The following is a 22,227-nucleotide window of genomic DNA, read 5'->3' as shown; positions in this document are numbered from 1 at the left end:
TCACACCTTTTGGACAGGGTGGAAAGGAAACACTTTCAAACGGAACTAACTTGTGCTCAAGATATTAAAAAGCCTTAGCACATAATTTAATGGAAGGCGAATTTGCATTTTGTCCAGAATATTAACACCTACAGCCAGGTTGAAAGTCATTAATACCAGATTCCAGTGAAGACAGTTCAGTCCAAGCTGGGATAAACAGCAAAACGCCAATGCTGCAGTTACTTGTGAACTCGCTGGTGACTCTGTAGGTTGGATGAGTTAATGAATCCCTTCCCACACTTGGAGCAGCTGAACGGTCTCTCCCCGGTGTGAATTCGTTGATGTTGGAGTAGGTGGGATGACTGAGTGAATTCCTTCCCGCACTCGGAGCAGGAGAAAGGCCTTTCCCCAGTGTGGACTCGTTGGTGTACAGTCAGCTCAGACGATCGCTTGAACCCAGTCCCACAGTGGGAGCACCGAAACGGTCTCTCATCCGTGTGGACACGTTGATGGCGCACCAACTCTCCGGAACTTTTATAGCACTTGCCACAATGCGGGCAGGTAAAGGGTCTCTCATCGCTGTGAACCCGTTGGTGCCTGAGCAGATTGGATAGCTGAGTGAATCCTTTCCCGCACTCCCTGCAGGTGAATGGTCTCTCCTCGGTGTGGACTCGCTGGTGGGTCAGCAGGTGGGACGAATTAATGAATCCCTTCCCACACTTGGAGCAGATGAACGGCCTCTCCCCAGTGTGAACCCGCTGGTGTACAGTGAGATCAGATGATTGCCTGAAGCCAGTCCCACAGTGAGAGCACCTGTATGGTTTCTTGTCAGTGTGAACGCGTTGATGGGACATCAGTTGCTTGGAACTCTTGAAGCACTTCCCACAGTCGGAGCATTTAAAAGGCCTGTTATCAGTGTGAACCCTCTGGTGCGTCAGCAGGTGAGACAACTGAATGAATCCCTTCCCACACTCGGAGCAGATGAATGGCCTCTCCCTTGTGTGACTGCGTCGATGAGCTTCCAGTTGAGAGGGATACTTAAATCCCTTGCCACAGTCCCCACAATGCCACAGTTTCTCTTCACTATGAAAAACTCCATCTCTTGACAGACTAGATGATTGGCTGAATCCTTGTCCAGCCCCAGAACTGGTGTAAGGGTTCTCCTCACTGGTAATGCTTCCTCTTCCTTCCATGTTCAGAATCCAGGTCCCGATGAATTAAACTACTCAGGGCGCTCTTGGCACAATGTCCAGTTTGAGCCTTGTTCCTCAGAAACGACCCTTCACAAATGCCCTGTAAAATGAAGGTAACACAGTAAACCGTGACCATGAACGCAGCTAAGCCACAAACACATCAGACCGATTCACTAATGTCACTCAAAGGTGGGAACCCGACATCTAGTCTGGGACTAGACGAGATGTGAACCTTTCTGTAGGAAGGGAAGAGATAGTGAGAAAGAAGATAGCTTTATCCAACTGCAACTCGACTAGACGTACAATGGAATCTCCTAAGCCCCAAAAATCTCGAACAAGAGCAGTTGGGCCATAGAAACCCAGCACCTCCAAACACACACACTGGAGATCATACCAGAAATGGGGTTCAATAGGTAGGTACAGATTTAGTTGATTGTGGTCACAGTGATACTTTTTAAATCCTACAACACGGGCAGAAATTCATACCCTGGGAATTGTTTCATTTTACTTTGTATCACTTACTCATCAAAGAAAGAGCCCTTTTTCAGGCTGTGGTTAAAGTTTGAAACTTTGAAACCGATCGGAGATTTCTTTGGGCTAATTGTAATCTATGCGCTGTATTCACTGCTCGCAACCGAATCTGCTTTACACTGCTATCGGGAGTCACTTGGCATTTTTAATTCTCCACTCACTCCCACACTGACTTCTGTCAGTGCCTCCAGCACTGTTTCAGCGGGGGCTCGAAGAAAAGCAGCTGATTTGTTGATTCAACGCTTTACCAACGTTTCACGGAGTTTCCAAAACCCATCGCTGTCAGTGTAGGGCAGAAATTCCAAACAGACAAACATCTCACCTGCTTTGATTTTGCTGTGTATAAATCCTCCCCCTTTTTTCTCATTCATGGGACTAAGGTATTGCTGGCTTGGCCAGCATTTATCGCCCAGGGGGCAGTTAAGAGTTAATCACATTGCTGAGGGCTTGGAGTCACACAGAGGCCAGACCAGGTAAGGGTGGCAGTTTCCCTCCCAAAAGGGCATTAGTGAATGAGGCGGGTCTTTCCCACAATCGACAGTGGATTCATGCTCATCGTTAGACCCTTAATTTGTTTTTCACTGAATGCAAATTCCACCATCTGCCGTGGCGAGATTCGAACCCAGGACCCCAGACCGTTATTCTGGATCAATAGTCCGCCAATAATACCACTAAGGCACCAAGTCCACACAGGGTGGACTATCCCCTCCGCGTGGGGCTGACCGACACATCCCCTCCCCACGGCGCCGCCCCCTCCCATTGAGCCAGCTCTTCCCCCACAAGGGCAGCCCATTGCCACTGGGCAACTTGCCTTCCCATGAGGCCATTGCCTCCCCACTGGGCAACTTGCCTTCCCATGAGGCCATTGCCTCCCCACTGGGTAACCTGCCTTCCCATGAGGCCATTGCCTCCCCACTGGGCAACCTGCCTTCCCATGAGGCCATTGCCTCCCCATTGGGCAACTTGCCTTCCCATGAGGCCATGGCCTCCCCACTGGGCAACCTGCCTCCCCACTGGGCAACCTGCCTTCCCATGAGGCCATGGCCTCCCCACTGGGCAACCTGCCTTCCCATGAGGCCATGGCCTCCCCACTGGGCAACTTGCCTTCCCATGAGGCCATGGCCTCCCCACTGGGCAACTTGTCTTCCCATGAGGCCATTGCCTCCCCACTGGGCAACTTGCCTTCCCACGAGGCCATTGTCTCTGACATCACAGAGAAGGGCGCGCATGCGCCCTGTGACACCAGCGGCCACCTCAGTGGGGGGCGGGGGCTCATTCCTGAGTTGCCTCCCAATAAAAATGGCGACGACGGTAAGCGGGCCCGTCGCCTCTTTCCTTTCGCTGCAAGCGCAGAACCGGACGTTGCCGATACGGCTCCGGCAGCCTACCCACGGTGCGGCAATGACACCTCCCGCTCCCTCACTCACGGGGCCGCCATGTCTCCTCCTCGACCTTCCGCTCCACCGTCCGCCCCCGACGTCATTGCGTCATCCCGGCCCCTGGGTTCGTCACGTCGTCCCCGCCCGTGACGTCAGACCGTCAGCCCCGCCCCCCCTCTATCCCCGTTAGTTGTCATCCCACCGGGCCGAAGCGCGCCCTTTCCATTGGTCGACGTCGCCGTCAATCAGCTAGACCTCATTGTGACCAAACAAAAACAACTCTGTGGGAACTCCATGTGTCCGCCCTCACCTTGAACCATAAAGTCATGGCTCATCTGACAATCCTCAACTCACTTTCCTTGGAAATGGCTCGCCCTTGTATCTATCTCGGGAGAAAGTGAGCACTGCAGAACGTACCCAGAATCCCTACACTGGGGAAACAGGCCCTTCAGCCCAACCAGTCCATACTGACCCTCAGCAGTCACCCGGCCAGACCCATTCCCCTGCCCAATCACCCCTGATTAATGCACCTAACCTACACAGCCCTGGACGCTGCGGGCAATTTAGCACGGCCAATTCACCCTGACCTGCACACGTGCAGGTTAGGTGAATTGGCCGTGCTAAATCGCCCGTAGCGTTAGGTGAAGGGGTAAATGTAGGGGGAGGGGTCTGGGTGGGTTGCGCTTTGGCAGGTCGGTGTGGACTTGTTGGGCTGAAGGGCCTGTTTTCGCACTGTAAGTAATCTAATCTAATCTTTGGAATGTGGGAGGAAGACAGAGCACCCAGTGGAAACCCACCCGGCCACGGGGAGCATGTGCGGTCCCCCGAGGCTGGAATTGAACCCGGGTGCTGGAGATCAGAGTCGAAGAGTATGGCGCTGGAAGAACACAGCCGCTCAGGCAGCATCCGAGAAGCAGTTTATGCCCAAAACGTCGACTCTCCAGCTCCTCGGATGCTGCTTGACCGACTGTGCTTTTCCAACACCATACTCGTTTACTTATATCTATCTGTAGTTTGGTGAGTGGAGGCGAGGTTGTGATCAAGGGGGCAGTAGAAGGAGGTGTCTGCGAGTATGCGAATACACACACGCCTGATGAAGAGCTTATGCTTGAAACGTCAATTCTCCTGCTCTGCGGATGTTGCCTGACTGGCCGTGCTTATCCAGCACCACACTCTCACCTCTGGTCTCTGGCATCTGCAGTTGTCACTTTCTCCTGGCTCAGTGGTTAGCATTGCTGCCTCACAGTGCTAAGGACCTGGGTTCGATTCCAGCCTCGGCTGACTGTGTGGTGCTTGCACATTTTCACCCATCTGCATTGTTTCTCCGGGTGCTCCGGTTTCCTCCCACAATCCAAAGCTGCGAGGGCTAGGTGAATTGGCCATGCTAAACTGCACATACTGTTCAGGGAATGGGTCTCAGAGGGTCGGTGTGAACCTGTTGGGCCAAAGGGCCTGTTTCCACAACATAGGGATTCTATGATTCTGATGATCTATCCTTCTTGATTTTGCTGTCCCAACTCTGGTCTCTTCTGGCTGCAGTAAGTCAAACATAATGTTCAACTGTGAGCTGAGAACTAAGGTCACAAGCAAGCACTGGGTCATCGTGTGTGGTGTGTTCCTATACAAGGTGAGGAACTATTTGAGTCATCATCCCAGTGAACCCGTCCCTTGAGAGGTCTTCAAAGGTCTGCTTCATAGTTTGTACAAATCTCTCCTCTTGGCCACTTGACACAGAGTGTGATATGGAGCTGATCTCATGCATCTGGCTCCGTGATTTTCCAGCTTCTCCTCAAACGCTTGCTCCACAAACGATTGACTACTGTCACTTACGACCTGTTCGGGGTTCCCAAACCTGGCAAATATTTCATCCTGTCAGTACCATCGTGGTTTTTGTTGCTGACTTCATGACGGCCACCTTGGTGTGGGCATCCACAATCACCCAGGAACATCCTCTACTGGTCCCGCAAAATCAAGTTGAATCCAGAGCCAGGGTGACTGAAGCCAGTCCCATGGGTGAAGCCATCATTGGCACCTTCCGGATGTCACGTGCGGTATTCGCACAATCCAGTTTTCTCCTCAATCTGGCAGTCCACCTTCAGCACAAAAAGCAGCTCCTGGATATTTCGGATTATGCCAGGATGCTCTCGTTGCACTTATTCTGTTGGTGTCTTTCCTCCACAAATCCGGACGACAGAAGTTTCTGCTTAAAAGTACATGGTTTATTAGCAGACAGCTGGTGAGAGATTCTCAATCTAACCAGAAGGAGTCATCCGTCTACTTGTGGTGACACCTCTTCACAAATCTACACACAAAGACGGTATTCTTTATAGGGCTAAAACAAAAGGTCTATCAGTCACATGGTTGACTGTCATTACATTACATGACCTTACAAAACCCAGTGCATGTTGATATCCTGTGATAACATGTGAATGGATTAGAGAGACTAATTATCACATTCTTCATGATCATGTGTTGATGGGAAGAGAGTAAGGCAGAAGGGTTCTGCCTGTTCTCAATGGGGGATTTACATAGCTATGCTAATACGGAGGGGAAGCAAGATAATAGGAGCAGGAGGCAGTTTTTAACAGGGTTGTGGCCAAGGCTATCAGTCCTGTCTGGGAAGGACAGGATACCACTGTCTGAGGCTGCAGAGGAATCCACATGTGTGGCTCCACTGGACTCCTTTTTTGGGATACAGTCAGCCTCTCCCCCCTCCTGAGATGTTCTGTCTATTCTGTAAGAGGACAGACGTGGAATTGATACTGCAGCGAGTCTCTTTGGTCGTGAAATGTTTAACCCTTGAGCCCACAGTAAGTCTTGAAAGAGAAGTAAAACATGGAACGGTTCCCTTTGAGGCTTTCTAACTTCCTCAATTCCTATTCACAAGAGAGAAGGATAAAAACTCATTCCCCAGATTAAAAGCCTGATAAGGACAACTCCCAGTTCCTGGACAGGTAAAGTAGCCTTGACAAAGCATCCGCATTACCCGGCTTCGCCAACTGTCGGTGTCTTGATTTAATCAGCTGACAGAACCGATCGCTGCGGTGTTAACTGTATTCCTGGATCTGGAGTAGTGGTGCTGGAAAGACACAGCAGTTCAGGCAGCATCCGAGGAGCAGTAAAATTGACGTTTCGGGAAAAAGCCCTTCATCAGGAATACTGTATTCCTGTATGCGGGCCAGAAATGGAGGTGGCCTGTCAGCAGCACTGCTGCAAATCCCTACAGCATGGGAACAGGCCATTTGCTCCATCAACTCTGCACTGACTCCCTGAAGAGAATGTCACTTTGTCCCAGCACTCCTGCATTTCCCATGGCTAATCCACCCTAGCCTGCGTGTCTTTGGACAGTGGGAGGAAACCCACGCATACACTGGGAGAACATATGAACTACACACAGTCACTCAAGACTAGAATCGAAGCCAGGTCCCTGGCACAGTGAGGCAGCCACTGTACCGCCCAGGGTATCTGTAAGAAGTTTGAGAGAAGTGCAACAAAATTTCCTTTACTTTTCAGCAAGTGAGTGGCTCACGTGGCTTGTGTGCTGGCTTTGAAAGTTGAGCAACGTGCACTCCATCCCATGGGTAGACAGCAGAATAAGTAGGCAAAAATGAGGACTGCAGATGCTGGAAACCAGAGTTTACATTAGAGAGTGGTGCTGGAAAAACACAGCAGGTCAGGCAGCATCCGAGGAGCAGGAAAAAAATCGACGTTTCGGGCAAAAGCCCTTCATCAGGAATGGAGGCAGGGAGCCTCCAGGGTGGAGATATAAGTGGGATAAGCAGTATGAGTATTTATGCAGGACAGTCACCACACTGCTTCAAGAAATTACCTCTGCAAAGATTTGTCACTGTTTCATGCATCAAAGAGTGCCATACAGTAATCATATTAAACAGAAAATGCTGGAGAAACCCAACTGGTCTGAAGGAAATGAGTGAACTCCTCAATACCGCACATGATGTCCAATCTTTCCTTTCCCATTTTTAGCTTACTTCTCCTCCACCTTCATTAGTGACCTTGTTAAGAATGCGACGCTCTCTTCGGCGAGTGGCCGTGTTGTCCCGTTCCCCCCCCTCACCAAGTCAAAGCAAAACGCTCAGAAACACAGTTTGGTTTTACCTCCTTTTTCTTTATTCCAGGCCCTGGAGGGAGAGAGAACGATCGCCCATGTGCACAGGGACATGAGTTCTCTGTCTTCTCTGGAAGAGCAGTTTCTCAATGAACTATATAGTCATTTTTCAGGGAGGAGCATTCAGATCAGGCAACATAGATATTAATCGGGTGACCATTACTATTGACACTCACTGATTGTAAAGATTAAGCCATCTGCTGTTACACAATGAATAACTGGCTTCACATAATGAATACTTTTCACCATGTTAAACTGACCTCACATACTGAATGGTACCTCATCTTGTTAAATGGCTCGACATAATAAATGCTTTTCCACCTTGTTAACCCATTACCCTTGCCTCCAGCACCCCATTGTTTACTGTACATTCTTATCTGATCTGAGTCATGCTCAGCTGAACCTCTTGTTTCACAAAACTCAATTTAACTCTTTCCCTGCCTGCTCATACCCTATACGCATTCTCAACAGTACACAGCCAAGTCCCTAAGGCTCTGGTGTCAAGTACTATGCACGTGTAAAGAAAGGGTGACTTGGTGACGGGATACTGGTCTCTGTGGAGGTTTCTCAGTGGCAACGAGACTGGGGTTTGCTCCTGCAGACATTCGCTCACAACAGTTGTCTTTAGATTGGGACCAGTGTTTCTGGTAACATGCCATTATTTGGGAAACTTGATTTGTTCGACACTGCTGTCAAAGTCTGGGCCCAATATATGGAACAAATGCGATTTTCTTTTCTGGACAAATGACATTTGGGGCAGATGACAAGCAACGAGTAATTCCTGACAGCTCGTGGTTGTTAGGAGCCTACCATTTCCTGAGGCACTAGATACTAAAATCTTTTAAGAGTTGACAGATTTAGTTCAGGAATATTCAGACCCCACTCCCCTAATTCTGAGAGGCCTTCAGTTTCACTCAGTGGTTTTACTAGAGAATGACAGGAATCCATGTCGGGATTTCTGACGAGGTTAAAAGGCATGTGACCTTGGTTTAACCCCTCACAAACTGCTGAGGCACTGTTTGGTATGTGGAATTAACGATGCAACCATTACAATCCACCTACAGGCCCAAGTGGACTTCAAGCAGGCACTACAGCTGGCTTTGTCATTCAAAAACGCAGGGGCCGTATGAGGCACTGTGTTTGCTGATGAAAGTGGACACCCCACCCTCGGGGGGGGTGCGGAGCTTGGGTGCTAACCACTTGAGTGAAGGTGATTGTGCAGCATCTGGATATATCCTGAACAGAGCAACCCCAGGTCAGCCCACAGCAAAACCTCCAAAACAAAGCCAAGCCTTGACCAAATGGTTAACCTTTTCTTCGGGATCCAGGTCTGCAGGCCGTTGTAAATGTTGCTGGTATATAGACTTGAGACAGCAAAAGAGTACCACTTGGCCTGAATTGCATAAGAGAACTCATAGGCAGCCAGTACCCAGGAAAGTGCACATGCTGGATGGCCCACCTACATCTGGCTTGGAACAGTGAAACTATTGAGCAACATGCAAGTCAGGAGCAATCACAACAAAAATCTGGTTAAATGGTCACCTGGTTCGAATGGAGGTTGATACTGACCCAGCTCAGTCACTGATTACAGAACCAACATGATACGGTGGCTCAGTGATTAGCGCTGCTGCCTCACAGCGCCAGGGACTCTGGTTCGATTCCAGCCTCGGGTGACTGTCCATGAGGAGTTTGCACATTCTCCCGTGGGTTTCCTCCCACAATCCAAGGATGTGCAGGTTAGGGTGGATTGGCCGTCCTAAATTGCCCGTAGTGTACAGGGATGTGTAGGTTAGGTGCATTAGTCAGGGGAAAATGCGGAGTAATGGGGTATGGGTTTGGGTGGGATACTCTTCAGCGGGTCAGTGTGGACTTGTTGGGCCGAAGGGCCTGTTTCCACACTGTAGGGATTCTATGAAAACTACTCCAAAGCCAGTAAAGGGGACCCTGAGCAGCAACCATCCTGTGCAGTTACAATAAAAACACACCTGAGACATAGAACATAGAACAATACAGCGCAGAACAGGCCCTCCGGCCCTCGATGTTGCACCGACCTGTGAACTATTCTCAGCTCGTCCCCTCCACTATCCCATCATCATCCATGTGCTTATCTAAGGATTGTTTAAATCTCCCTTTTGTGGCTGAGGTGACTACATTAGCAGGAAGGGCATTCCACACCCTTACCACTCTCAGAGTAAAGTACCACTCTCTGATATCTGTCTTAAATCTACCACCCCTCAATTTGTAGTTATGCCCCCTCGTACACGCTGACGTCATCATCCTAGGAAAAAGACTGTCACTGTCTACCCTCTCTAATCCTCTGATCATCTTGTATGTCTCTATAAAATCAGTTCATTAATGAAAGGGTGATTGTGCCACTAAAGGAATAAATACCAGGTGCAAGATATAAAATTCTAAATCCCTAAATAACTACCAGAACAACAGTTAGCTGTTTCATAATAAACCATTGCTTCCCAATTACTCTGCAATATTAAGCAAGAGTTTCCAGTTGGAGATTCTCCAACATAAATATAGATGCATATAACCAAAACCTTTCTGCTTGTGTGTGAAAGTTAGTTAACTTTAGGAAGTACAGATACATAATCTTTTATCCGAAACCCTCAGGGCTAGTTGGTTTTCGCAATTTTTTGGATTTCGGAATAAGTGACAGTTCAACGGTGAAATGAAATAAATCTTACTGAACAGCAGATGCACCTGTGAGTACTACAGGCCCTGAGACAGAATTGAGGTCTGCCAGAGCTGGGCCACGCCAAGCCATGTCACAGCTGAGTGACGCAGGTCGCGTGGGTGTAGAGTTGGGTTAACAGTTTGCACGCCAATCAACATTGTTACGGAGAAAGAAACTTCGCGAGAAAGACATGGATTTCAGATCAAGGATTGTGTACCTGTACTCTCTCATTCACCTTGGACAAACTAGATTGTTCACGGCCAATAACTGCGGAGGACTAACAGTAGAAATCGGTATACCTAACCTTCACTAACCTCAGAATAGAAATAGCAATTGGTTACAATTAACTGTCTTGCATATTTTTACATATATGATTAGAACAATGGGAAACGTGAAGGGAGTAATTGAAAGGAATGCAGTGAATAAAAGAATTCAAACTGTCTTTAATTGGTAAGCCAGCCTGAAACAGATCTGAGGGAGTACAACCAGTGACTTTGGAATGTGAGTGAATAGGATGCATAGAAAGATCCCAAGGACGAGGGGATTTATAGTACATGGTAAACACCGTGAGGTAATGGGAACCTGAGGCGGACCACGGGGATGCTCATCATTGACGAGGTGTTTTAGTGGATCGGGAGGGAATGGCTGCGACCATCTTGTATGTGATCATTGTAATACAGAAATGTATAAAAATACTGCTTTTTACTGTACGAGTTTGAGTGCGCCATTGATCTATCCTCTGATCTGAGCCAAAGATTAAACGATGAACTGCATTGGTACGTCAAGGCCAGATTCAGAAAAGATCCTTTGGCCCTCTCTCTGCTTTAACTGGTTTCTGTAGGAATAAACTTCCACTTGCCCAGGTCCTGCCTGCTCCCAGAGTCTTCATTCCCTGTCACCGCTCTGACAGGCCCAAGCAGAGAAAGATTCAGAGTCATAGAGATGTACAGCACGGAAACATACCCTTCGGTCCAACCCGTCCATGTGACCAGATATCCCAACTCAATCTAGTCCCACCTGCCAGCACCCGGCCCATATCCCTCCAAACCCTTCCTATTCATATACCCATCCAAATGGCTCTTAAATGTTGCAATTGTACCAGCCTCCACCACTTCCTCTGGCAGCTCATTCAATACCCGTACCACCCTCTGTGTGAAAATGTTGCCCCTTAGGTCTCTTTTATATCTTTCCCCTCTCACCCTAAACCTATACCCTCTAGTACTGGACTCCCCCATCCCAGGGAAAAGACCTCGCCTATTTACCCTACCCATACCCCTCATAATTTTGTAAACCTCTATAAGGTCACCCCTCAGCCTCCGATTCACTTTGATTGGCTCAACATTTTTCAGTGAGAAAATGGCTGCCTGAGGCAAGTCCGAATTAAATACCGCCGAAGTTTTTCAGGAAGGTTTAGGGACTATCAGAGGAGCCAAGGCCACCATGCACATTGACCAGGAAGTAATTCCACCATTTAGCAAGGCCCTCCCAGTGCTATTGGCCTTTGGGGCAAAAGAAGAGGCAGAAATCAGGCGGCTGGAAAGCGAAGGAATCATCAAATTAGGAGAGTTTGAGAAATGGGCAGCACCGATGGTACCATTTGTGAAGCCCAATGGGTCAGTTTGCCTTTGTGGGAACTTTAAACAAATGGGAAATCAATTCTTGCAACTGGATAAGTCCCTCACACAGAGGACTTGCAAGCTGTCCTTCACGAAACATGCTACAATTGATGCCCCAGGTCACCATGTCTTTGGATGACCTGCTAATAACTGGGAAGAGTATTTAGACAGGGTGGCTGTTTCCATCCCAAAAGGGCATGACTGGATCAGACTGGTTTTCCCAATAATGGACAATGGGTTCTTCGACTCTGGATTGCAGATCTTTTTAAAAAATTCAGATTCTACCAGGCTGTGACAGGATTCAAACGCAGGCCCCCAGCACATTACCTAGGTCTCTGGATAAACAGTGCAGCGGTAATGCCACTATACCATCCACCCCACTGTGGGCCAAACAGTGGCAGATGCCATTTAATGTAGATAAATGTGAGGTTTTGCATTTTGGCAAGGCAAACCAGGCCAGGACTTACACAGTTATATGCTAGCACCCTGGGGAGTGTTGTTGAACAGCAAAATCTCTGAGTTCAGGTACATATAGTTCCTTGAACTGATCTCACAGGTGGACAGGAGGACGAACTAGACTTTTGGCACGTTTGCCTTTATTGGTCAGAGCACTGAGCAGAGGAGTTGGGATGTCACGCTGCAGCTGTACGGGACATCTGACAGGCCACTTTTGGAGTACTGCTTCCAGTTCCAGTCACCCTGCTACAGGGAGGATGCTACTAAATTGGAAAGGGTGCAGAAAAGATTTACAAGGATGTCACCAGGAGGGCGTGAGTTATAAGGAGAGGCCGGATAGACTGGGGCATTTTCCCCTGGAGTGTAAGAGGCTGAGGGGTGACCTTACAGACATTTATAACGTCATGAGAGGCATAGGTAAGATGAATAGTAAAGATAGTAATCCCTAGGGTAGGAGAGTTGAAAACCAGAGGGTATTGGTTTAAGGTGAGAAGGGAAAGATTTAAAAGGGAGCAGAGAGGTAACATTTTCACACAGAGGGTGCTACGTGTATGGAATGAATTGCCAGGGAGAAAGTGGTAGATGCGGGTGCTGTTACAACATTTAAAAGACATGTGGACAGGTATGTGAATAGGAAAAGCTGAGGGGGATATGGGCTAAGTGCGGGGAAAATGGGACGAGTTTAGTTTGGGAAACCTGCTTGACATGGATGAGTCGGACTGAAGGGTTTGATTAGATTAGATTCCCCTACAGAGTGGAAACAGGCCCTTCGGCCCAACACGTCCCCACTGACCCCCCCGAACAGTAACCCACCCAGACCCATTTCCCTCTGACTAATGCACCAACACCGTGGGCAATTTAAAACAAATCGGAGCACCCGGAGGAAACCCACGTAGACACGGGGGGAAATGTACAAACTCCACACAGACAGTCCCCCCCCTGAGGCTGGAATCGAACCTGGGTCCCTGGTGTTGTGAGGCACCAGTGTTAACTACTGAGCCACCATGCCCGCCCTTAGTTTCTGTCCTGTATGACCCTATGAATCCCTATAATGCTACCACTGTTTCCCCTCCTCTTAGACAGCAGACCCATGCATGGCACCATGAAACTGGCTACGCCCGCTCTTCCCTGTAGTGATCTTCCTGAACAGTGTGCAAAACAGTATCTCCTTAGGAGGTCACAACGCACTCCCTCCCTCCCTTCCTTCCTTACCGCCTGGCGATCATCCGTGCCCTGGCCTGTTCAATTTTCACCTATGATGTGACCACCACAGTGGGCGTGCTATCCACAGGAAGTTCTCTGCAGCTGCAGCTCTGAAATCAGCAACTAGCCACCACTTCTGCACATGGGGTCAACAGGGACAACTGATTTGCCGCCTAGCACAGGAGAAGCATATCATGTGTGCGAGGTCTGATTTCTTCCAGTAACTATAATCGTTCTGCTTATGTATGAACACTGTTAAGTTATGCTATCTACAATTTCATTCCTGTACTTTGCTTGCTTATATTCCTTTATTAGATTAGCCTTGACTTTTTCACTTATTACTGTGTTGCTCATTTAATATCTTCTTCCATAAGAAATACCAGAAACGAATCAATTCGCCCCTTTCCTGTGCTGGCCTGCTTTTCTTCATTTTCCCAGTTATCAGCTCCCTAAAAGTGCAGCTGGTAATCTAGGAATCCTTCCTCTCTGCTCGGTTGAATCTGAGCAGTACCACCCTTACAAATCGCAATGCTGAGAAATGACCCACGAACCGTATTCAAGAAAAAAAAAACAACAAAATAAAATCTCTCTTCCCCTGTGCACAGAATTCAAAGCACTGAACTTCCACACACACACACACACACACACACACCCTACCTCCCTCTGGACGCAGCTTCGCCCAACTGCTTGTGTGAAGCATACTGATCGTCTCATTTTCAGTGACAAAGAAATTTTGGAGGTGAGGATGGAGAACACAGTGGGAGACAGAGAGCCCTTCTGAAGAAACTCGTCTGCCTTCGAGGTCACGATAACGGCTTGATGCACCACAGTTCGAACCAGAAACTGATTTACCTTATTTTGGTCCAAACAGACGACCGAACTTGGTGGTGTTTCCAAACATCATCAGAATACAGACCCCAGGAAGCAGGGGCTTGGATTTGAATGTCGATAGCAAACTCTGACCCCTGCAGTTACATTGGTGTTTACCCAGTCCTGATGAACCAGAAAATCCCAATTCCCAAACCGCGTAGGTGGACAGTCTGCGTCCAGTGTTAATGCGTTGAGGTACAGCGAGTTGGCATCATTTCCAAAAGCTAACCGAGAAATACCTACTTGTTCTCAACATTCCCACCGCAGCACCAGCACCTCTGATACAGCAGAGTCGGGCCAAATCACCCAACGGCCACGGTTCATGTCTTGGTCTGAGGAAGTGCAAAGTCGTTCAACTGTGGTTCTTTGTGAACCCGCTGGTGTATTAACAGTTTGGACGTCCGAGTGAATCCCTTCCCACACACGGAGCAAGTGAACGGTCTCTCCCCGGTGTGAACGCGCTGGTGTATCAGCAAGTGGGTCGACTGAGTGAATCCCTTCCCACAGCCAGAGCAGGTGAATGGTTTCTCCCCGGTGTGGATTCGCTGGTGTTCCAGCAGCTTGGAAGAATGCGTGAATCCTTTTCCGCACTCCGAACAGATGAACGGTCTCTCTCCGGTGTGCACCCGCTCGTGTATCAGCAGGTGGGTTGACTGAGCGAACCCCTTCCCACACACTGAGCAGATGAACGGTCTCTCTCCGGTGTGCACTCGCTGGTGGGTCAGCAGGTGGGATGACTGAGCGAACCCTCTCCCACACTCCGAGCAGGTGAACGGCTTCACTCCGCTATGGATTCGCAGATGCCTCAGCAGGCTGGAGGACCAAGTGAATCCCTTTCCACACTGGGGGCAGTTGAATGGTTTCTCCCCAGTGTGAACGCGCTGGTGTGCTGACAGGTAAGACGAATCAGCAAAGCTTTTCCCACACACGGAACACGTGTGCGGTTTCTCTACGTCGGAAATGGCGCCGTTTCCTTCCATGTTCGAAATGCCAGTTACGCCGAATTGGGTGACTCGATCACCACATCGGTTTGAGTTTTCTGACTGCAAATCCGAAGCCTCTAATATCCTGTGAAAACGGTTTAAAACAGGGGGGAAAAGAAATATCAGAGAAGGCACACAAAACAAAGTTGGGAAATTGAGCAAATGAAGCTAGTAATTTTGTGGGGGAGGAGCACTGGGAGAAAGTCACCATGAAAGCTGCCACACTGTCACAAGAATCCAGCTGGTTCCCTTCAGTTGCCACCAGCTCTGGTCCTACAGGAAATTCAGACTGCTTTTCAGGTGGTGGTGGTGGAGGAAGCCAAAGTAATTTGGGAGAGACAGAGCGAGGGATTTTGTATTATCAACAACTTTAGCACAACATCTGCATCCAATCCACACCTACCTGAGACTCTGGCCTCTATGGGAGAAAAAGCAGGAAGAGAGAGGCACGTGGTAAAGGAGAGGTATAGGACTTTAACCCGATCAGAACTTTAACAGCATCTCTGAAACCACTACCAAACCTCCATTACCTAGAGGTCCAGGGTACCAGGTGTATGTGGTAGCCCACACACCTACCAACACACTTAAACAGTGACTAATGAACCGAAAGGTTCCGTTAGATACTACCAGCAAAACTAATGTCATTTACAAGATACCATAGAGGAACTGTAAAAAAAAACTAGCAGGACACTTGCCACCAGGGATACATGAACACCAAAAGTCGACACACTGTCACTAGTTTCTATACATACAGACAAAGGAGGACACCACTTTGACTGGGACAACACACATATCCTAGGACAGGCCAAACAAGAATTCTTAGAGGCCTGGCATTCTAACCAAAACTCCATCAATAAACACATCGATACAGACCCTATCTACCTCCCCCTGAGAAAAAGAACTGGAAATGACAACACCCACCTTGAGAAACCAAGACCTATAAACAGAGAGGCAGGACATACCACCAGTGCTTCACCAGAGACTCTCCCTGATGACCTTACCTAGTCATGGTGACGAAACGTCTGAAAACAAACCTTCCAGCTCAGCGAGCTAACTTACATATACGTATGTGAACACTATCACCTTTCAGTCACACACTATCCCGACTTGTTTGACACCCAGTAACGGATGAGCAGAAACTTTCTCTGTTTAAGTGTTTATGAAGACTGAAGGCACTGTCTTAACTCCCCCCCCACTGACTCCAGCCCCCTCTCTGGTAATGGTGTGGAACTGAACAGGCTGTTCACAACTCGAGTGAAATATTTCCCACCACATATCCCCATTGTCACCAAGACCACCGACTTCCACCTCAGTAAAACCACCCAAATCCACCCTAGTCTCAGCTCACTGGCTGCGAAAACTCTCATCCATTTCTTTGTTATCTCCATCCTAACAGATTCCAGGCTGTCCACCACATAACAACGTCTCTCTCGTCCTGAGATTACACAAAATCCTTCGACCTGTGCGTAGCTGGTAGTACAGCTGCACACAGTCTCATTTAAACACTGTAGGCAGAAGTAACAGTGAAATTGTGCAATTCTGGTCTCCTTTCTATCAAAGATGTTGTGAAATTTGAAAGAGTTCAGAAAAGATTTACAAGGATGTTGCCAGGATTAGAGGGTTTGAGATGCAGGGAGAGGCTGAATAGGCTGGGGCGGGTTTCCTTGGAGAGTCAGAGGCTATGGACGGATATGGGCCAGGTGCTGGCAGGTGGGACTAGATTGGGTTGGGATATCTGGTCGGCATGGACGGGTTGGACCGAAGGGTCTGTTTCCATGCTGGACGTCTCAATGACTCAGTGTAAAGAGAAGCCTGGGAACTGTCGACGTGTGAGTCTGACATTAGCAGTGGGTAAGTTGTTGAAAATGATTCTGAAAGATCGGATTTATATGCATTTGGAGATAAGGAACAATTAGGGATATTCGGCATTGTTTTGTGCGAGGGAAATAGTGGTTCACAAACTTGATTAATCTTTTTGGTTACTTTCTCAAAAGACTCAATGACAGCACTGTTTACTTGGACTTCAGGAAAGCTTACACATGGTTCCACGTGGTAGACCAATCAGTAAAGTTAGGTCACATGGGATTCAGGGGGAGCTTGCTAATTGGATACAAAATTGGCCAAACGGCAGGAGAGGTGATGGAGGGTTGTGTTTTTGGACTGGAGGCCTATGATCAGCAGGATCCCACAGAGATCAGAGCTGGGTCCACTTTTATTTGTCATTTATATAAATGATTTAGATGAGAAAGTAGAAAGCATGTTTCGTGGATAACACCAAGATTGGAAGTAGACTGGACAGTGAGGAAGGTTATTTAAGATTAGGAAGAGGTCAACGGGCTGAAGAGTGGCAGATGGAGTTTCGAATCCTAGAATACTTCGGCCCAACCAGTCCACACTGACCCTCAGAAGAGTAACCCACCCTGACTCATTTCCCTACCTAATTAATTTACATTTCCCCTGATTAAGGCACCTAGCCTGCACATCCCTGAACACTGTGGGCAATTTAGCGTGGCTAATTCACCCTGACCTGCACACCTTTGGATTGTGGGAGGAAACCGGAGCACCCGGAGGAAACCCACGCAGACACGGGGAGAATGTGCAAACTCCACACAGTCTCGCCGAGACTGGAATCGAAACCGGCTCCCTGGCGCCGTGAGGCAGCAGTGCTAACCACCGAGCTACACAATTGCGAGGTATTGCATTTGGTAAAACAGAGGCAAGACTATGTAATTATAAGTAGCACCTTCGGCAGTATTGTAGAACACAGAGATCTAGGGGTTCAGATTCATAATTGTTTGAAGTTTGCATCATGTATAAATAGAGTGGTTAAGAAGACGTTGAGCATACTTCATTGCTCACCGAGTACAGGATGTTCATGAGTTAATCATAGAATCCCTACAGTGTGGAAACAGGCCCTTCGACCCTCCAAAGAGTAACCAACCCAGACCCATTCCCCTACCTTAGTACCCTGACTCACGCACCTAACCTACACATCCCTGGACAGTATGGCCAATTCACCCTAACCTGCACATCCTTGGACTGTGGGAGGAAACCGGAGCACTTGGAGGAAACCCACGCAGACGCAGAGAGAATGTGCAAACTCCACCCAGATACAGTCGCCTGAGGCTGGAATCAAACCCAGGTCGCTGGTGCTGTGAGGCAGCAGTGCTAACCACTGAGCCAACATGCTACCCCAGCACTCTTCTGGGGTATTGGGTCTCCCTATTATAGGAAGGCTATTATTAAGCTGGAGAGGGTTCAGAATAGATTGACCAGGATGGTTTCAGTTATAAGGAGGGTTTCAGTTATAAGAAGAGGCTGGGATGTCTTTCACTGCAGCCTCGGAGGTTCAGAGGTGATCTTAGAGAGGCTTAGAAAATAACGAGGGGTATAGATCAGGTAGATGGCGGAAGTCTTTTCCCTCATATGGGATATTTCAAGACGAGAGGGCATAAAGCAAGAGGAGAAAGATTTAAAAAGACGGGGTGGGGGAGTGGCAATTCTTTATTTTGCACACAGTGGTTCGTGTGTGGAATGAACTTCCAGAGAAAGCGGTAACACTTAGAATGTTTAAAAGACATTTAGATAAGTACGTGAATAGGAAAGGTTTGGAGGTTTATGGGCCAAGCGCAGACAGGTGGGACGAGTTTAGTTCGGGATTACGGCCAGCGTGGACTGGTTGGACCGAAGGGTCTGTTTCCGTGCTGTGTGACTACACGACTTTAAACACTAGACTACAGAGACATTGCTAGAGAGAGAGGAATTAAATCGTCAATGGCAGAGAAATGATCGGGGCTTTGGGGGTGCAGTTATGGAGGGTTATGGATTCAGACCCATGGTAAAGGTATGTCACCAGCCATAGATTCACAGAACCTCGCTCCGGTAACGGGTAACCGGGGAAAAGCTTCACGAGCTAAGTTCTCAAAAATACTCACCCGGGAAGCCATCTCACCGGTTTCAATTTCATAACCTCCCGCTGTAACTTGCTGGAAGGGTATTAGAAGGACCGGAGTCGAAGGTAAATCTCCCAGTTTGAGGAAATCCCTCGGGAGCAGTGCGTGTGATGTCATTTGGAAATCGCTGCTGTGAGATGTCACCACACACAGGGACACCGTGTATCTGGGTCTCTACAAACCAGAGATTGCTACAGCTTGTGAATGGTGGCAGGGTCCCTGAAAGCAGGCCGACGAGATTTACCACAATGGCTCGAGAAATGATAGATTTGAGTTGGGAGGTCATGTTGCAGCTGTACAGGACATTGGTTAGGCCGCTGTTGGAATATTGCGTGCAATTCTGGTATCCTTCCTATCAGAAAGATGTTGTGAAACTTGAAAGGGTTCAGAAAAGATTTAGAAGGATGTTGCCAGGGTTGGAGGATTTGAGCTACAGGGAGAGGCTGAATAGGCTGGGGCTGTTTTCCCTGGAGTGTCGGAGGCTGAGGGGTGACCTTATAGAGGTTTATAAAATTATGAGGGGCACGGATAGGATAAATAGACATAGTCTTTTCCCTGGGGTCAGGGGGTTCAGAACTAGAGGGCATAGGTTTAAGGTGAGAAGGGAAAGATATAAAAAAGACCTAAGGGGCAACTTTTTCACTCACAGGGTTGTACGTGTATGGAATGAGCTGCCAGAGGAAGTGGTGGAGGCTGGTACAATTGCAACATTTAAAAGGCATTTGGATGGGTACATGATAAGAAAGGGTTTGGAGGGATATGGGCCGGGTGCTGGCAGGTGGGAATAGATTGGGTTGGGATATCTGGTCAGCATGGACGGGTTGGACTGAAGGGTCTGTTTCCGTGCTGTACATCTCTATGACTCTAAGGCAGCTGTCAGTGGGGGAGCACTTGAGGGCCAGTGACCATAATCCTATTAGTTTCAAAGTAGTGATGGAAAAAGGCTAGACTGGAACGAAAAGTTAAAGTGCTAAGTTGGAGGGAGGCCAATTTCATTGTATTTGGCAAGAACTTTCAAAAGCTGACTAGGGACAGATGTTTGCAGGTAAAGGGACGGCTGGAAAATGGGAAGCCTTCAGAAATGAAATAACGAGAGTCCAGAGACATTACGTTCCTGTTAGAGTGAAAGGAAGAGCTGGTGGGTGTACGGAATGCTGGATGACTAGAGAAGTTGAGGGTTTGGTCAGTCGGTTCTGCAAAAACATATGTTTCTTCAACGCAAATTGGCTTTAACGCCAATGAAGAATTTAGACTGTAGTTTGGAGAACGCAAAGTTTCCTTCCCTGTTTTGTCTGTAACATGATTCTGGCTCCGTTAGTTTAAATAGAACCATTTAAACAATCATCTTATAATACAAGATTGCACGAGAATGGAACGATCGCGTTACATCAGAACCAACTGTTTAGACAGCAGAGATCGAGTGAATCCCTAGAACCGTGTAAAAGGCAGTGCAAGTACACCTAAGGAAAACATCAGGAGTGCAAAAAAAGGGGACATGAGACAACTTTGGCAAATAGAGTTAAGGAGAATCCAAAGGGATTCTACAAATACATTAACCACAAAAGGTGAACTGGGAGAGAATAGGGTCACAGTAATGATCAGCAAGCCTGCCTATGTGTGGAACCACAGGAGATGGAAGAGATACTAACTGAGTATTTTGCATCAGTGTTTCCTGTGGTGAGGGATATGGAAGATGGAGAACATGGGGAAATAAATAGCAATATTTTGAAAAATGTCCATATAACTGAGGAGAAGATGCATAACGTTGGATAAGTCCCCAGGACCTGATCGGGTGTACCCGAGAACTCTGTGGGAAGCTAGGGAAGTGATTGCTGGGCCTCTTGCTGAGATATTTGTATCAGCGATAGTCACAGGTGAGGTGCCGGAAGACTGGAGGTTGGCAAACGTGGTGCCACTGTTTAAGAAGGATGGTAAGGACAAGCCAAGGAACTATAGACTAGTGAGACTAACGTTGGTGGTGGGCAAGTTATTGGAAGGAATCCTGAGGGACAGCATTTACGTGTAATTGGAAAGGCAAGGACTGATTAGGGATAGTCAACATGGCTGTGTGTGGGGGGGGAAGTCATGTCTCAAATCTTGATTGAGTTGTTTGAAGAAGTAACAAAAAGAATTGATGAGGGCAGAGCGGTAGATGTGATCTATATGGACTTCAGTAAGGCATTCAAAAAGGTTCCTCACAGTAGACTGGTTAGCAGGTTAGATCTCATGGAATACTGGGAGAACTAGCTATTTGGATACAGAACTAGTATGAAGGTGGGAGGCAGAGAGTGGTAGTTGGGGAGGGTTGCTTTTCAGACTGGAGGCCTGTGACCACTGGTGTGTCACAAGGATCAATGCTGGGTCCATTGCTTTTCATCATTTATATAAATATTTGGGATGTGAATATAGGAGGGGTGGTTAGTAAGGTTTCAGAGGGCACTAAAATTGGAGGTGAAGTGGACATTGAAGAAGGTTACCTCAGAGTACAATGGGATCTTGATCAAATGCGCCAATGGGCTGAGGAGTGTAGATGGAGTTGAATTTAGATAGATGCAAGGTGCTGCATTTTGGAAAGGCAAATTAGAGCAGGTCTTAACCACCTAATGGTAAGCTCCTGGGGAATGTTTTTGAACAAAGAGATCTTGGAGTGCAGGTTCATAGCTCCTTGCAAATGGAGTAGATAAGATGGTGAAGAAGGCATTTGGTAAGTTTTCCTTTATTGGTCACTGCATTGAGTATAGGTGTTGTGGGGTCACATTGCAGCTGTACAGGACATTGATTAGGCCACTTTTGGAATACTGCATGCAATTTTAGTCTCCCTTTTACAGGAAAGATATTATGAAACTTAAAAAGGGTTTAGAAAATATTTACAAGGCTTTTGCCAGAGTTGTAGGGTTGCAGTTATATGGAGAGACTGAGCAGGCAGGAGCTGTTTTCCCTGGAGCGTTGGAGGCTGAGGGGTAACTTCATCGAGGTTCATAAAATCATGAAGTGCAGGGATAGGTTGAATAGCCAAGGTCTTTTCCCTGGGGTAGGGGAGTCCAAAACTGGAGGGAATATGTTTTTGGCGAGAGGAGAAAGATTTAAAAGAGACCCAAGGGCAAGTTTTTCCACGCAGAGGGTGGTGCGTGTATGGAACAAGCCACAAGAGGAAGTGGTGGAGGCTGGTACAATTACAGCATTTAAAAGGCATCTGGATAGGTGTACAAATAGGAAAGGTTTAGAGAGATACGAGGTAGATGCTTTTATCAG

The 22,227-nt window shown here is 47.8% G+C and overlaps 2 protein-coding genes across 3 annotated transcripts in view; one reads left to right on the top strand and one right to left on the bottom strand.

The window, feature by feature from the left end:
• LOC122543629 overlaps positions 1-22,227 on the top strand; it is a 43,001-nt gene that overhangs the window by 11,901 nt on the left and 8,873 nt on the right. The window contains exons 5-6 of the mRNA XM_043682452.1: positions 2,741-3,206; positions 4,865-5,133. Coding sequence (XP_043538387.1) covers positions 2,741-3,206; positions 4,865-5,133 — 735 coding nt within the window. The remainder of the gene's footprint in view (positions 1-2,740; positions 3,207-4,864; positions 5,134-22,227) is intronic.
• Positions 39-15,614, bottom strand: LOC122543498 (zinc finger protein 135-like). Of its 2 annotated transcripts, XM_043682249.1 has the most exons (3): positions 14,430-15,123; positions 10,897-10,901; positions 39-997 (listed from the first exon to the last, which is right to left on the bottom strand). In XM_043682249.1, the coding sequence occupies exons 1-3, from the start codon at positions 15,017-15,019 to the stop codon at positions 219-221; spliced, it is 1,374 nt and encodes a 457-aa protein (XP_043538184.1). In that variant the 5' UTR covers positions 15,020-15,123; the 3' UTR covers positions 39-218. The 2 variants fall into 2 exon arrangements, 1 of the variants encoding a protein (XP_043538184.1); XR_006310055.1 differs by lacking the exons at positions 39-997; positions 10,897-10,901 and adding an exon at positions 1,177-1,272 and having other exon boundaries at positions 14,022-15,614.

Source organism: Chiloscyllium plagiosum, chromosome 44 (genome assembly GCF_004010195.1).
Source record: "Chiloscyllium plagiosum isolate BGI_BamShark_2017 chromosome 44, ASM401019v2, whole genome shotgun sequence".
NCBI classification, from domain to species: Eukaryota; Metazoa; Chordata; class Chondrichthyes; order Orectolobiformes; family Hemiscylliidae; genus Chiloscyllium; species Chiloscyllium plagiosum.
The sequence above is the reverse complement of the archived record's forward strand: the minus strand, read 5'-3'. Positions and strand labels throughout refer to the sequence as shown.

Coding starts and splice junctions, on each gene's coding strand:
- LOC122543498 (XM_043682249.1), bottom strand. CDS start 15,019: ATGGAAGGAAACGGCGCCATTTCCGACGTAGAGAAACCGCACACGTGT.